Below are 15967 nucleotides of genomic sequence, written 5' to 3'. Positions count from 1 at the left end.
GTTGTAGCCTCCAAACTACGTGAGATGAGCTCGCCTTACTTGAGCTCTGCCTTCTCCTCAAGCAGAGACACTCGCAGGGTTGTTGGTTTGATTCCCGCCAGGTGGAACTTTTGCACCCAGAAAGGCAGCTGAAGGAAGTTTTCCATTGCCACCCGGATCCTTTCAGAGGGGATAGAGTTAAAAACCAAACAGATGCAAAAAAACCCCCAAAAAAAACAAAACAAACCACATATATATATATATATATATATATATAGACATATATACACACACACAGGTCCATCATCCTATTCATGTAGCCCCTTCCGCCGGGGTTACATGAATAGGATGCAGGTGCAGGCTGTGTAAAGATGCCCCAGAGACAATCCAGCACATAACAGCAGGGTGCAAGATGCTAGCAGGCAAGGCATACATGGAACGCCATAACCAAGTGGCCGGCATAGTGTACAGGAACATCTGTGCCGAGTATAACCTGGAAGTCCCGAGGTCAAAATGGGAGATGCCCCCAAGGGTGGTGGAGAATGACCGAGCTAAGATCCTGTGGGACTTCCAGATACAGACGGACAAAATGGTGGTGGCTAACCAACCGGACATAGTGGTGGTAGACAAACAGAAGAAGACGGCCGTAGTGATCGATGTAGCGGTTCCGAATGACAGCAATATCAGGAAGAAGGAACACGAGAAGCTGGAGAAATACCAAGGGCTCAGAGAAGAGCTCGAGAGGATGTGGAGGGTGAAGGTAACGGTGGTCCCCGTGGTAATCGGAGCACTAGGTGCGGTGACTCCCAAGCTAGGCGAGTGGCTCCAGCAGATCCCGGGAACAACATCGGAGATCTCTGTCCAGAAGAGCGCAGTCCTGGGAACAGCTAAGATACTGCGCAGGACCCTCAAGCTCCCAGGCCTCTGGTAGAGGACCCGAGCTTGAAGGATAAACCGCCCGCAGGGGCGTGCTGGGTGTTTTTTTTTTGTTTTTTTCACACACCCCTGACATGAGTCTTCCTCTCATCATTCATATAACATTTGGTAGTAAATGCAGCGCAGCTCTCTGCACCTTCATGTCTAGAATCACGCAGCAGAACCAGTTTTAAAAAAAGTTTTTTCCTTTTTTTTTTTTTAAAGCTCCCCACAGATTTAGATTTTCAAAATAAGAGCCTAGGGGAATAAATCAGTAACGGATTATCTAAAAATGGACCTCACTCTCCTCCTATCCCAGCATCCTCCTCTGTCATACTCCTCTGTCTGCATGTCCTCATAAAACTCCCCTGAAGTCTTCCTATTCTCCTCCGTAACAGATAGGCCTCCTGTATTTTTGTCTCCAAACCCATAAACCAAGACTAACAGACTAACAGAAACTAACAGAAAAGGAAGAAAACAGGTGGAGGACCACGTAGCTTAATCTGACACCCCACACTCACTGCAAAGAAGGAAAAAAAGAAAGGAAATAAAGGTTCTCCATAGGATAGTGCCAAGAAATTATAATGTAAGTGACATCCAGAAATGATAGGAGCCATTTTTAAAGAAAGACAAGAACATTTAAGACAAAATAATATGAGATGATGGTTATGGAATATTTTAAAACTGACAGATTGGGTCGGCGGTGCAGACACTGTGCACCGGCTCGTTGTGGTAAAGAGAGAGCTGAGTGTAACAGCAAAGTGTTCAGTGTTCCCCAGATAAGCTGGAGGAGGTCTGCACCACCCTCTCATGCACTAACACAGTCCCTCTCTTGGCACACAAAGGTCGTGTCCAAATTCATGGGCTGCATCCTCCTGAGGACCCAGCCTTCGCGGTCTACGTGGGCCGGGTCCTCAGAGGGTCGGGTAGGCCGGAAGTAAAATTGGACGGTCTAGCCTTCAGATTAGCGTCACCGCTGTCTCGGTGGAGTTTAATAAACTCAGCCGTCAGGACACTGGCGTAAATTCTCGACCGTCTCACACTTCCGTTTAATCAGTTTTCTGTTTGACGTTTATTCAGCTGTGTGAAAACCAAGGAGGAGGGGGATTAATAAAGTTTTATTTTATCTAATCTAATAACTTTAATCTCAGTCAAACCGATTTACTCACAAACAAACAAAACATTGAAAAAAGCCCAACAATAACATTTTTAGGTTGTCTAAGTGACTTATATATCACGTTTAACCCGAGCAGCGAAAGTCCGCGGTGATCTGAAAATGATGTGCCGTTCTCGGCCGCATCAGTAACCCTCGAGCTCCCGGCTAGCTGTCGAGCTGGTGGGTAGCAGACGTCTCCGAAAACGTCGAAGCACTTTTGCAAATATGCGATATCTTGATAAACCGAGCAGATATTTGAAGTTTACACAACTACTTTCTCGCCTGAAAATATGTTAAAAGTTTATTTCGTGACCCAGAAAGATTAATAAGAGTAATTTTTAAAACTTAGTAGCGGCCGCCATTATTGGAAACTGGAGTTTGGCTGGGCCGCGCTATGAATTCTGGGATATGGTGGGCCGCGAAGGACACACCCGTCGGCTGCATTCGGAGGAGTCTACGAATTTGAACAGCCTTCGGCGCGTCGCTGTGACGTAATCGGTCTACAAATGCGGCCTCAGGAGGATGCAGCCCATGAATTTGGACACGACCAAGGACACCGTGAAGCTCCTTCTATCCTTCTCTAAACAGTAAACGTTCCGGTCTCCATTCCACCTCCACTGGCTCCCCCCAGGGCTGTGTGCGCTCCCCCCTGCTCTTCATCATCTACACCGATGACTGCAGATCCACACAGCTCTGTCACCTGGTGAAATATGCTGACGACACAGTTCTCCTGTCAGGCCCCTCACAGCACCACGGGCCCACTCTGCAGGAGTTTGTAGAGTGGTGTGACAGATCCAAACTTGAACTGAACGTGAGCAAAACCAAAGAGATGGTGGTGACCTTCTCCAGTAGGCAGCCACCACCACCATCCACGGGAAGCCAGTGGAAGTAGTTGAGGAGTACAAATACCTGGGAACCATCTTTGACAACAACCTGAAATTCTCTGCCAAGACAGAGGAGATTCTCAGGAAGTGCCACCGATGGCTATACCTCGTTAGGAAACTCAACTCCTTTGGAGTCAGCACACCCATCATGATGACTTTACTACGCCTTCCTGGAAAGCATCATGACCTTCTCCATTACCTGCTGGTTCCACTCCCTCAGCCTTCAGAACAAGAACAGACTGCAGCACACTGCATCAGTGTGCTCTAAAATCATTGGCCTGCCTGCCAGAACTCTGGCGCAGGTTTTCAACCAACAGGCACTTATAATGATAATGGTTGTAGCCGCTGCGATGCTTTCGACCACAACAGGCACAGCTAGATGACATCATCAACATGCGCTATCGCGATATAGTCAAAATCTCTATTGTTGGCCAAATTCATATCGTTCCTATCGTATATCGTTTATATCGCCCACCCCTACTTGAGACTCCAAACACGGTAAACCTCACAAATTTCTCACGTATCAAAACTGTCTCTCTCTTTCGCTCACTCCTAAAACTTCCCCCTCTTCCCAAACAACCAGATGCCACATGTTGCCATATCATTTTTTTGATTGGTCAACATGGTACATTTTTCCACCAATAGAGAAAGAGTTGTTGTTTTCTTTTTTCACCAATAACTGTTGTTTTTCACTCACAAGCAAAGCGTGTTTGCTAGCGCTTAGAAAACGCCGTTTTCTACACTGCAGACTTCTCCCACAACTCCACCCAGTGCTTCCTGCAGAAGTTCTCTGATGACTCTGCAATAGTCGGCCTCATCACTGATGGGGACGACAAGGAGTACAGAGGTCTGACCCAAGACTTTGTGGACTGGTGCCAGCTGAACTACCTCCAGATTAGGGCTGAACGATATATCGCATTTGCGATAATATCGCGACATGATCAAGTGCAATTTTCTAACCGCAAAGGCTGCGATTATACGCTGCGATTATACTCCGTTTACGTGACATGCGCGAGTAAAACATGTGATATGATCAAACGAGATTGTCTAACCACAGAGGCTGCACTCTGGTCACGTGACACGGGGAGCAAAGTTTTGAAACAGTCTACCGAGAGTGAACTAGCAAGCAAAGCTGTAGCCTACACAATGGCCTCAGGTTCAACAGAACCAGAGCCTGCGGGGATGCTAGTACCAAAGAGGAATGGAACATCAGCCGTGTGGGAATATTTTGGGTTTAAAACAGATGATGTCGCACAGAGTCAGGTACTGTGTAAAACCTGTCTTGGTAGAGTTTCTACATCTCGCGGAAACACTACGAATTTGTACCAGCACCTTAAGACTCGGCACAAAACAGAGTATGGTAGATGTATGGCTAAAAAATCAAGTAGTGTGCAGAATAAACCTAGTAACGTTACTCGGCAAGGATCACTGACCGAACTGTTTGATGGTGTTACGCCATATGAACGCACTTCAAAACGGCACGTGGAAATCACCAAAGCAGTAACCCACTGCATCGCGAAAGACATGATGCCCGTCAATACGGTGACCAAGCCTGGGTTCAATAATTTGGTAACTACACTGGATAAGAGGTACAGAATGCCCTCCCGCACGTATTTCAGTCAGACTGCAATACCCGAGCTACATATGCAATGTAGGCGGAGGGTCGCAGCGGAGTTAAAGGCTGTTGAGTTTTTTGCGGCGACAACAGACATGTGGTCAAGCCGTACAGCAGAGCCCTATCAAAGTCTGACGGTGCATTACATTACCGAAGACCTCCACCTCGAAGCTCGCAGCCTACAAACGGCCTACTTCCCCGAAGACCACACAGGGGAAAACATTGCTGCTGGCCTGAGAGAGGGGCTTGCGTGTTGGGATCTCCCTGAAGACAACCTTGTCTGCATAACGACGGACAACGCGTCAAATATGGTGAAAGCAGCACAGCTGAACGAATGGACCAGGCTCCAGTGTTTCGGACACAGATTACATCTTGCTATTGGTAAGTTACTGCCGTGAGAGAGAGAGAGAGAGAGAGAGAGAGTGTGTGCGTGTGCATGCATGTATGTGCGAGCCTGTGTATCACTCTCTCCTACAAACACACCACACTATTATTTATCTTGTTCTTTACTGCTGTTAATTCTAGATATGTTATGTCAACCCCACCCTGATGTACCCACCTCTTCTTATGTATTTTCTTTTTTGTTTTTGTCTTATGGTCTTATGTTCTTGTATGTCATGATGTATGTAACAGTAGCTTTGGTAACACTGTTCCCATAGTCATGCTAATAAAGCAACTTTGAATTTGAGAGAGAGAGAGAGAAATGGTGAAACCTTGCATCATAACTGCAATTGTATGTCTAACACTAATTTTACTTTTTACTTTATTTTTTTTTTCCCTCCAGAAAATGCAATCAAAGATGGTAGAGTATCAAGAGCAATTGGGCTGTGCAAGAAGTTGGTGGGGCACTTCTCGCACAGTTGGAAGAAAAAGGCAGCTCTCACTGAGGCACAGAAGGAGCTTAAGCTTCCTGAGCACTCTCTCATTACTGAGTGCCCTACAAGATGGGGGTCCAAAGAGAAAATGATTGCCAGAGTGCTGGAACAGATGAAAGCCATATCGCAGGTATTGACAGGTGACCGACATGCACGCTCCCTCATCCCAACCTGGCAGGATGCTGAAGTGTTGGAGTCCATTCATAAGGCACTGCATCCTCTCTCCGAATTTACTGATGCTCTTTCTGGAGAAGAGTATGTGAGCATCTCCTACCTCAAGCCAGTTCTCCATCTTCTGGCAACATCAGTCTTGGCTGAAGATGCTGCGGACACTGATCTGACTAGATCAATTAAAACCAAGGTCCTGGCATACCTCAACGACAAGTATAGTGACCTCAACACCCAGGAGCTTTTGGATGTTGCGTCGTTCATGGACCCTAGGTTCAAAACGCAATACATCAGCGCAGACAACCTTCCTGCCATTAAGGCCCGACTGAAGACAGAAATGGTGGAATCGGCTAGACGTACACATAATCAGGTAAATCCTTGAAAATTATATTTCCACAAACACATAATATTTAAAAATAAGCTAACTGCAAAACTAATGTCTCTCTTCCCATCTGGCAGGAGAAGAGGTCTCGCACTGAAACTGCTCAAAATTCTCCAAGTGCACAGGCCTCTGGGGGAAAGGCAAAGAAGACTCTTGGTAGTCTTTTTAAAACCAGTGCGGCCTCTTCAGCTTTGCCTCTGCCACTTGAAGATGTCGTGGAGGCAGAGTTGAATAGTTACCTGTTGACCCCTGTCATTGACGGAGAGGATGATCCCTTAGCCTGGTGGAAGGTGCACAACATTCACTTTCCACGACTGTGCAAGATGGCCCGCAAATATCTGTGTGTGCCAGCCACAAGTGCCCCCTCAGAGCGTCTGTTCAGCACTGGAGGGAATATAGTGACCTGCACTTGCTCATCCTTAAAGCCAGCAAAAGTAGATATGCTGGTCTTCCTAGCAAAAAACCTGTGAGCTAGGATGATTATGGCTAGCTGAGCCATACTCATTGTGCACTTTAGTTTGTGCTGTGTTGCTGTTACTTACTGCAGATAATCAAGATGTTCAGCCAGTTTTAATTTAAAGGCGTGTTTGTGTGTGTGTTTACACAATTGCTATTATGTTTGCACTTTATGTGTAATGTTACTGACTGCAGAGATCAGTAAGATGTGTGTATTTTTTATTTATTAGTTTTATTTATTTAATATTATTTTTTAATTGAATGACTGTCTAGTAGTTCACAGATGTCGAAAAACTGAGTGTGGTAAAGCCACTGATTTATTTTATGTATATTTCTGCAATCTGCACATTGTACTGACTTTCATTTTAATGTTTACACCAGGGTTCCTTGTCAGCACTTTATGCTCAGATGTTTGTAAGCTAAAAATAAACTATTGTGTATGTTCAAATATACTGTTGTGATTGAAGAAGTTAAATAAAAATGTCAGTCATCAATTCATGCATCACCTCATGTCATAACAGAGGTCTGTCTTCCAGGAAAGAACAGTTTAAAATTAATGTAATATAGTATTGGCCATACTATATGATGTATTGCTTGTCTTTGTTTAATAATACAGAAGACAAAGACCTTAAAAAATAATCGCATATCGCATCGCAATCGCAATATTGGGGCAAAAAAATCGCAATTAGATTATTTTCCATAATCGTTCAGCCCTACTCCAGATCAACGCCAGTAAAACCAAGGAACTGGTGGTAGACTTCCGCAGGCACAAGCATTCTCCACTGCAACCACTGAACATCCAGGGTATGGACATTGAGGCTGTGGACAGCTACAGGTACCTTGGTGTTCATCTGAACAATAGACTGGACTGGACTCATAACTCAGACGCCCTCTACAGGAAAGGGCAGAGCAGGCTGTACCTGCTGCGGAGACTCAGGTCGTTTGGAGTGGAGGGCCCACTCCTGAAGACCTTCTATGACTCTGTGGTGGCTTCTGCTATCTTTTATGGCGTGGTCTGCTGGGGCGGCAGCATCTCTGCTGGGGACAGGAAGAGACTGAACAGGGTGATCCGAAGGGCCAGCTCTGTTCTAGGATGCCCTCTGGACCCAGTGGAGGTGGTGAGTGACAGGAGAACGGCGGCTAAGCTGTCATCCCTGTTGGACAACATCTCCCACCCCATGCAGCAGACTGTGACAGCACTGAGCAGCTCCTTCAGTGGGAGACTGCGGCACCCACGGTGTGGGACGGAGAGATTTCGCAGGTCTTTCCTCCCCACTGCTGTCAGACTCCATAATAAAGACTTTAACTGATCAAGCACACACATCCATACATATGCAATAATACTAAGTGCAATAATCCTTTCTGTCATCGTTGTATTTTTACTCAGTTGTATATAGTATTTGTATTTGTATTCTATTTTTATCTTCTTGTATATTTATTTTATTTTATTCTACTGTATATAGTATTTTATTTTATTCTATTCTGTACAGCTGTGTACTGTATTTATTCTTATTATATTCTAATTTTTGCCTCATAACTTTTGCACTGTCCACTTCCTGCTGTGACAAAACAAATTTCCCACGTGTGGGACTAATAAAGGTTATCTTATCTTATCTTATCTTATCTTATCTTTTACAGTTTCTTCCCGGAGTAAACGCCACTGTTTTATTGAAAACAAAAAACATCGGTTTTACGTGGCCTATCACACAATTTAAACACTGGTATACAGTTTGAAGTCCGCACGTTCGACCCAAGTTGAAATGGAGACTCTGGGCCCGTCGACCCCAGAGGGTTAACCAGAAAGCCTTAAGTTGGCTAGTTATGTATCAGGCTAATGTTTAAAGCTTTCACTTGAGTAAATTAACTCATATTACTGCTAAATAATGTTAGCTAAGTTCACAGCATATTCCATAACAGCGCTGCCATACTGCATCACACTCAGTGCATTTCAATCATTTCTCCAGCGAGTCTGATAGCAAAATAATAATCATAATTTTAAAAAAAATAGCGTGTGTAACGTACACGTACTGGAAAATTATTTACTAGGACTCAACTATCATGCGACTGGAGAGCGCAAACTCCGCCATTGTTGTTTTCCATCAAACACTCATTAAAACAGCGACCTACAGGAATGTTAGCGCAGCGGTCTCCAACATTTTTTGCGCCACGGACCGGTTTATGCCCGACAATATTTTCACCGACCGGCCTTTAAGGTGTCGCGGATAAATACAACAAAATAAAACCAGTACCGGTACCGAAAAAAAGGAGATTTATTCATAACACACGTGAAAAGACCCAGGAAAACCGAGTAAACGATAAAAACCCTGAAAACCACACATTTCACACCTGAGCCTCAACTCTCGGCCCGGGGACCGCTGTGTTAGCGCACTCATCCTCGACTGTCCGAGGGAGGGGTGGGGTCACATATTGAAACAGACACAAGGCAGCCAGGCGGGGAAAATTTGCCTCTACATTTTGCGACTCATTTTATTTCTCTATCTGATAAGAAAACTATTCAATCAGATAGTTATTTGTGGTGAATGAAATACAGCTACACTTTCAAGCACCACATCTGATATTCAAGCACTTTTCAAACCTTGAAAAGACAACATAAAATCCAAGTCTTTTCAATGATTTCAAGCACCCGTACGAACCCTGTAATTTCAATGCTCCCCTCTGGGCGGCGCCTCCGCTGCATTTCCTGCAGGACTGAGAGGAGGAGCGCCACCTTTGTCCCCAAAGCCCCTCTGCTTTTTAGCTCCAGCCGATAAGAACATTTCCAACACCAGAAACATAAACTACTCTACGCTCTTTATACTGCCGACACTTTACTCCATTTTAGTCACTTACAGTTATTTATTCACCTTTCAGTCACTTTAATTTTGAAATTGTGTACTTTTAAAACTGTGTATATCCTGTGTATTTATTATCTCACTCTTTTTGCCTGTTTAGGCACTGTCCTTATCTTCAATGTCATGCTGCTCTGTTGTATCTTAATTGCCCCTTGGGGATAAATAAAGTCTCTCTGATTCTGAAGTCTGTGTGTGGGAAGCCATGTTTTAGCAGTATCAGTTATGTTAAATGTGTTAAATATGAGGATTATCAGTTAGATTTAACCTGAAACCTTATATTTTATTCTGAAGCACTTAAATCTAACCAGCTTTAAAGGCGCTGCAAAGTCTAACTGAAGGCCCAACAGGTTTAAGATTACAGGCTGAAAATGTTCTTGCATGAAGCCTAAAGATATATTGTGTCCACTATTCTGACCCGACTGTTGTGTGTGTGATATGAGGTGGAAGCAGTTTTTCCCAAGCTGCTCTGGTCTTACTGCTCTGAGGGGACGACGATTTTCTCTCCGTGGTCGACCAGAAAGCAACAAGCTTGACAGGAAACCGAGTCCACGAAGATCGACTCCACCACGGCCCGAAACCACGACTTCTTTACCGCCCAGTACACCACATACACCTGACAGGAAAGCACACACAAATCTCCTTACTCTATCACCTCGCCCAACGCAGGAGCGACAATGTTTCTGACGTCTTGATACCCGTCCTTCCTCCAACGACGTAGGCTTTAGCGTGCACACGTCCTGCGTGGTGTCGCGGTAGAAGAGGTTCATCTGAAAATGTAGCTTTTTGTAATGTTCTGAAGTCTCCACATCGCCGCTGAGACCCAAAATGGCACCCCAGAGACACGATGGGTTCTCCACCTGCAGAGTTCAGTTTGAAGTACACATCATCATCACTGTGCTGCATAGAAAGGTATGTTTTGCACCTCTTGATGCTCAGCTTGAACTTCACTTAAATAACTAACTTACATTTTGACAAATTAAAGAAAATAAAGTCTTCAATCTTTGCATTTCATTATTACACTTATTTTGTTTCACCCTCTCCCAGTGACATGTGACAAATTTCCCACGTGGGGAACTAATAAAGGCTATCTTCTGTTATGGAGGTGACAAGTAATCACACCTGAAACACCTTTGTGATAAGTGATATTTTAAAGGTTTAACCCTTTAGCACATGAATCATGACAACCACAATCAGGATTTTTTTATTCATCTTTAGGCATGAAAAGACGGTTTTTGAATTTCTTTTTTTTTTTTTAAACATACTTTTCTAAGATTTGGTTGGTTTTTTTTACATGTCCACTTAGGTGGCTACCACTCCACGGGCTGACCAGTGGGTGGCAGAGTATGAAGGGACACATGTGTCCAATGTAGTGTTTTATGTGCAAATACACCATCAACACTGACACAAATACAAGAAAACAGCCTTTGAATAGCTGTCCACTGTAGTGACCACTGTGCGTGAAAGGGTTAAATACACCAACTACATCTGCTGGGCATCAAAACTGAACCCGTGAGCCACGTTTAGCTAATTAAAGCAGTAACACAGCCATTAAAGGATCACGTACCTTCAGAACAGATATTTTCACCATTTCTTTATTTCGTCAGTCCGAAAGCAGCGACACTGGAAGAAAACAGTCGGATTTAACAGATTTACCGTTTCTCGAACGCCAACTGTTTAAACTTGAGCCCCGTTAGCTAACGTTAGCTCGCCAGCTACGCTCCGTTTTACTGAAATTTCAAATGATAAAAAGAAGAAGAAACATTTTTCAGTCTTCGGTTAAAACAACTTTTTCCCTGTAACTTGTTTCTGTTTAGCGTCGAATTCGCAGGTCGAACGTACCTGTTTGTGGGCGAAAGCAGCAGCGAGTGTAAGGCGCGAAGAAAGGCAGACGGAGGGGTCAGTGCCGAGTCTGACCGGTAGAGGGCGCTACGGTGCCAGCCTTTTCCTTATTGTAAAAATTTTATTTATTTTGTATTAATTTTATCCATTAAAATATGTTCGTGTATAAAACATGATTGAAGAAAAGGCTGGGAAATTTACCAAATAAATTCCAAGAAAGAAAGCTTAATAATTTACAAGAAAAAATAAAAATAATAAATGAGAATAAAAATAAGATTAAGAAATTCCTATAAAAAATATATTAAAATATAAAAAAAACACAAATATTTTTAGCACGCATTTTGTCATTTTTACACTGTCCGATGACAAAAGAACTTCCCTCGGGATAAATAAAGTTCTTATATTATCTAGGCCGTGCAGGTGCGCTCTTCCTCCTGTCCTCCAGGGGGCGACGTGGAGGTGTATGTCCGTCATCTGAACACAGGCAGGAAAGGAGGAAAAGAAATGGGGGAAATGACATTACAAACTGGCATTGAATTACTGGGCAAGTTTACAAGGACATGGTCAAGATCATCCGACAAAAACTGTTTTCCAACCGTGCTGGGATAAAGAGAAAGGTGAACTGAAGAGCTTTGGGTGGACAGTGGGACAGAAAGCAGCTGAACTTAATCTGGACAAGATCAACATAAGTCAAACAGCACCGTTGCCTACAATACCACCATGGATGCTCCCTGATGCAGTAGCATATTTCACATTGTTAAACAAAAAGAACAAGGAGAGGGGGTTTATCTTCACATACAGCGCAGGAATATATTAATCAGTATTGTAGTTGTGTCAAAATCTACATAGATGCATCAAAGAATACAGCCAACCAAAGCGGGATAGCATTTATTGTTCCTGAATTTAATATCAAAGTAGGGAAAAGGATCAGTGACGATTTATCAGTGTGCACAGGAGAAATGGTTTCATTATTGTTAGCAGTCCAGTGGACTGAAGAAACAAAACCACTAAGTTCTGTGATATGTTCAGACTCGAGCTCATCACCGGCCGGTCTGCAAGACAGTCACTCAGAATGCAGACTGACATTCTGATAGAGATCCAGCAAACATTACTCAGAATAATTATGATGGGGCTTGTGGTCACATTCTTATGGTTACCAGCACATCATGAAGTTAAAGGAAATGAAACGGCAAATAGGACAGCAAAAGAAGCAACAAGGAGACCGATGGTAGGTATGGATATTAGTGTTAGTGGGACGGAGCTCAAGAGTAGAATGGGATACAAAATGAAGGAAAGGTGGCAAAAGCAAGCGGAGGAAGAGAGGAAAGGGCGATGGTTTTACAAAGTCCAATTTTTTGTCATTTCGGTCCACACTCCACACCAGCTGGTGGCGGTAGTGCACCATTTTGCTGTTTGCCAACTGCCAATAAACCCTATAAAGAAGAAGAAGGAGGAAGCGAGTTAACTTATGGAGGCAAAAGCGAACCCTGGTAGCTAACGTCCTACAGTCACCCAAGGCAACTTTAACCCGCTGTGGCGCTCAGCTGCATGGAGAACAAAGCGCCTGAGCTGCTCAACGCGGTTCCTCCTTACGGACACATGATCTGCAGCGACAAATGGAGAAATTCGTCCTTCATTCAGGGTTTGAAAGGTAAATAAGCACCACGAACCCGGAGTAATAAATATTCACCAAAAATCAGACGAGAACCCGCCTTTAACGTTTTATTATAAAAGTACTGACTTTTAATACTTTTAAGGTTGTGTTTATGGGGGGAGTTCTGCATGAAACGCAAAACGCGTGTAGATGTGAAGCCTTATTTTATAGTTCCTGAATTATTTATACTGTGTTAAGTATAGTTTATTTTCAATAGAACATATTTTTTGATGCCAGAGTTTAATGTTAATGTTCAAATATGATGATAATAATATTTTCAAACAAATTCATGCTCTCAGAATTTATTATTAAACTTCAGCTACACTTTTTAAATGATATATTCATAAAACTCATAGTATCAGATATTTGGCCTAAAATTGAATGACATAGCTTACGTAGCTCTGTAAATATAGCTATTTGATTTCATCACAAAAATCTGTATTTTATGAGCAATAACAGCAGAGGGCTGCAACTTGGCAGTTTTTCTCTTATTAAGATGTGAATCAGTGAGGTGGTCAGACTGGAAGCATTTGGTGAGTTGACATAAAGTACGGTGCTTTAAAAGCGTCGTGTCGATGTGCAGAACCCAGCAGCATGAACAGCTCGATTTCCCTGTGTTTAAACTGTCCAACAACACTCCTGAGGTTCAGTACGGTGAAATACCTCAGTCACTTTATTACTGATCAAATGAATGACGACGACACATACAGACAGCGGTGTGAGTTCTATGTGCAGACAGCTTCTCTTCAGTTTCAGTTAAAGCGGCTTTAATTGCACACCGTTATATACTGCCCCCTTGTGGTCGTCTGACGCGCAACGTAGAATGCAGAAGCCGCTTGTTGCATGTAATGATGCAGTGAGGGGGCAGTGTCAGTCAGATGTTTGTAGCTGTGGGTGTTTGGACTTTTAAAGCACTTTTAAGAAATGTAATGTTTGCTTTTAGAGAAGGACTGGATGGCTCTAGTAACAGTATGCTTTTAGCACCCACAGATCCACACACAGTGAGTGCTTCCCGCTCTGGCTAAAGTGTTTGTGTATTTAGTGCAATGAATTTGCATCTGCTGCAGGTGGAGGTGTGAAAATCATCTTTGAGACGGAGCTCGGAGTGGCAGATTTCCTCCTGCCCAACAAAAGCAGTGTCCTCTACGTCTCTGAGTGTGACATCATCGCAGGAAGCAGCTACAAGAGGAAGGTGGTTCGCTACAGGAACGTAAGTTTGATGTGGAACCTGGAAGCTTCTCGATGATGTTCAGGTTGATATTGGAGGCGCTCCTCGTGTTTGTTTTCAGGCTGGGAGCAGCTTCCAGGAGCTGGTGTTGGTGGAGAAGACCAGACTCAGCGAGCAGTACTTCCCCGCTGTGCAGAAGTTTGTGGTGTTTGACCTCGGCCTGTCTCTGCTGCCCATCAGCGGGCAGGCCGACGCCTCACAGCTCATCGCTCAGATGGTAAGATTTCCAGAATGTGTTGATTTTTAGTCCTTAACTCTGGGTTACGGTACATAAAATCATTTTGCGTTGTTTTTCTCTATGATGTCACATTTTGTAAGTGTGTCATAAAAATATTAAACCCTGCGTAACAAAAAGGATTCAAACCAATCAGAACAAAAGACCAATCAAAGCTGGCCTTCTTGTTGAATTTGAGGCTTGTTCTTGTTGTCTCCAGGTTCACGGGGAGGGTCGGGAGAACCCCTTCAGGAGGAAGAGCTCGTCCCGCCTGCTGGACCCTCTGGTCCTGGCTCTGGTCCAGCAGATCCCCGGGGTGGGCAAGGTCAAAGCTCTGGTGCTGTTGCGGCACTTCTCCAGCATCCAGCAGCTCTGCAACGCCTCCCCCGGCGAGCTGGAGCCCATCGTGGGCCAGGCTGGCGCTCAGCAGATCCATAGCTTCTTCCACAAACACACTGCCGGGACCTGAACAGCTCAGTTCAGATTACAGTGGCCAAAATCCAGCCTTGAGACTGAAGTTCCTGCAGCATCGATTCACACTGAGAGACAACAGTCCTGGTTCCCAGAGCTGAGATGTCTGCACGAGGAGGCTGAAGAAAATGTTTTTACTCTGGCTTGCAGTTGCTGGTTAGGTTGAAGCAATAAAACCTGCACGGTTAAAATGAGGTAAAGGTTGGCGTTTGGGGGAGAATAACCCCGTCGCAGCAGGAATCCTGATCCATCTCACTAATAGAAAAAAACCGTAGTTTAAATTGACGAGTAAATCAGGATTATTTGACACCCCAGGAATGAGAACAGTCACTGGACGATCAGGGCCATCGCTCCTGATCAGAGCCGGGTGACCATGACCTGCACAGCAAACGGCACTTTTCACAGTGGTGCCTCAGGTCAGGCACGCTCCTCATCTTCATCGACATTCACGGTGTTTGCATCCTGAGATGTGTGAGAGCGAAGGCTTCCTGCAAACTGCCTGACGTGTGTCGCTCTAAACCAGGCGCCAGGCTGATGCAAGAATTACTCGCACATTTGTGTCTCTGAGACGACGGTTTGCAGCGCAGCCTTCAGCGTGAGCAGGAAGCGTTGGAGGCAGCGTTAACCTAACATGTTGCCCAGTGTGTTCCCAACTGTCACTGGCCACAGAGCTGAGCCTGAGCTAATTCCACGACTCGGTTCATGTGCCGATTTTTACTCTGCATTATTTATTTTGACCTGAATGATGGTTCAGTTTTAAAGGACGGACTCGGACATCAGTTTGCCTCCTGAGCAGAGAAAAGTTTCCAGATTTTGAATGCATGCAAAACTGTTTTCTACGACTGTGAAATAAAAATAAAAACAAAGTTTCGCATTTTTTCTTTTTATTGCTTTAAAAATACCTGAAAGTATTATTCTGATGAAATGAGCTGCAGGTTATTCCTGTGTGACCGACTCATTTCAGTCGGAGGATACTAACACATGCACAGACTGCATATGTTGGGGTGTGTGTTACACTTTGAAATTTGGCACACTCGACTACATTAATATCTGTAACTTTATATTACCTCATCTTTCTTCTATATATTTTCAAATGAGCTAATGACAATACTTTTGAAAATATGAAATGTCTTTAAATCCTTACAGAATTGGGGAGTTTCTTTCCGTCACTTAGACTAAAAGCAGACTCTGGTCCTTAAACGTCTTGCACTAATCCCTTTCGGCAGGACCGGGAGAAGGTGAGAGTGCTCGGGCCGTTTTCCTCTCGGTGTCCTTGAAC

The 15967-nt window shown here is 44.1% G+C and overlaps 3 protein-coding genes across 9 annotated transcripts in view; 2 read left to right on the top strand and 1 right to left on the bottom strand.

Moving 5' to 3' along the window:
- The window catches only part of tdrd12 (tudor domain containing 12), a 38124-nt gene extending 26080 nt beyond the window's left edge, over positions 1-12044 (bottom strand). For 3 of the 7 annotated variants that reach the window (XM_080303343.1, XM_080303344.1, XM_080303345.1), the window contains exons 1-4: positions 10248-10781; positions 9978-10139; positions 9759-9895; positions 40-159 (exon numbers count right to left, since the gene is read on the bottom strand). In XM_080303343.1, the coding sequence (XP_080159469.1) occupies positions 40-159; positions 9759-9895; positions 9978-10139; positions 10248-10289 (461 nt within the window). In that variant the 5' untranslated portion in view covers positions 10290-10781. Of the gene's footprint in view, positions 1-39; positions 160-9758; positions 9896-9977; positions 10140-10247; positions 10783-10846; positions 11010-11121 lie in introns of those variants that run through there. The other 4 variants (XM_080303348.1, XM_080303349.1, XM_080303347.1 and 1 more) reach the window with 3 other exon arrangements.
- On the top strand, positions 3063-8043 carry LOC113034404 (E3 SUMO-protein ligase ZBED1-like). The gene is made up of 2 exons (XM_080303353.1): positions 3063-5962; positions 6052-8043. Exons 1-2 carry the CDS (start codon positions 5285-5287, stop codon positions 6442-6444), a joined length of 1071 nt encoding a protein of 356 aa, XP_080159479.1. The 5' UTR covers positions 3063-5284; the 3' UTR covers positions 6445-8043.
- Positions 12045-12523: 479 nt separating the features above from the next.
- faap24 (FA core complex associated protein 24) lies at positions 12524-15554 on the top strand. Its single transcript, XM_026172434.2, has 4 exons — positions 12524-12772; positions 13843-13985; positions 14065-14220; positions 14438-15554. The coding sequence occupies exons 1-4, from the start codon at positions 12670-12672 to the stop codon at positions 14684-14686; spliced, it is 651 nt and encodes a 216-aa protein (XP_026028219.1). The 5' UTR covers positions 12524-12669; the 3' UTR covers positions 14687-15554.
- The last annotated feature ends 413 nt before the right edge of the window (positions 15555-15967 follow it).

The sequence above is a fragment of the Astatotilapia calliptera genome, chromosome 7 (genome assembly GCF_964374335.1).
Source record: "Astatotilapia calliptera chromosome 7, fAstCal68.1, whole genome shotgun sequence".
Taxonomy (NCBI): Eukaryota; Metazoa; Chordata; class Actinopteri; order Cichliformes; family Cichlidae; genus Astatotilapia; species Astatotilapia calliptera.
This window is presented reverse-complemented; position numbering and strand designations above follow the sequence as displayed.

Coding starts and splice junctions, on each gene's coding strand:
- LOC113034404 (XM_080303353.1), top strand. CDS start 5,285: ATGTCTAACACTAATTTTACTTTTTACTTTATTTTTTTTTTCCCTCCA. Junction 5,963..6,051: donor CTAGACGTACACATAATCAG/GTAAATCCTTGA, acceptor CCCATCTGGCAG/GAGAAGAGGTCTCGCACTGA.
- faap24 (XM_026172434.2), top strand. CDS start 12,670: ATGGAGAACAAAGCGCCTGAGCTGCTCAACGCGGTTCCTCCTTACGGA. Junction 12,773..13,842: donor CTTCATTCAGGGTTTGAAAG/GTAAATAAGCAC, acceptor CATCTGCTGCAG/GTGGAGGTGTGAAAATCATC. Junction 13,986..14,064: donor AGGTGGTTCGCTACAGGAAC/GTAAGTTTGATG, acceptor GTTTGTTTTCAG/GCTGGGAGCAGCTTCCAGGA.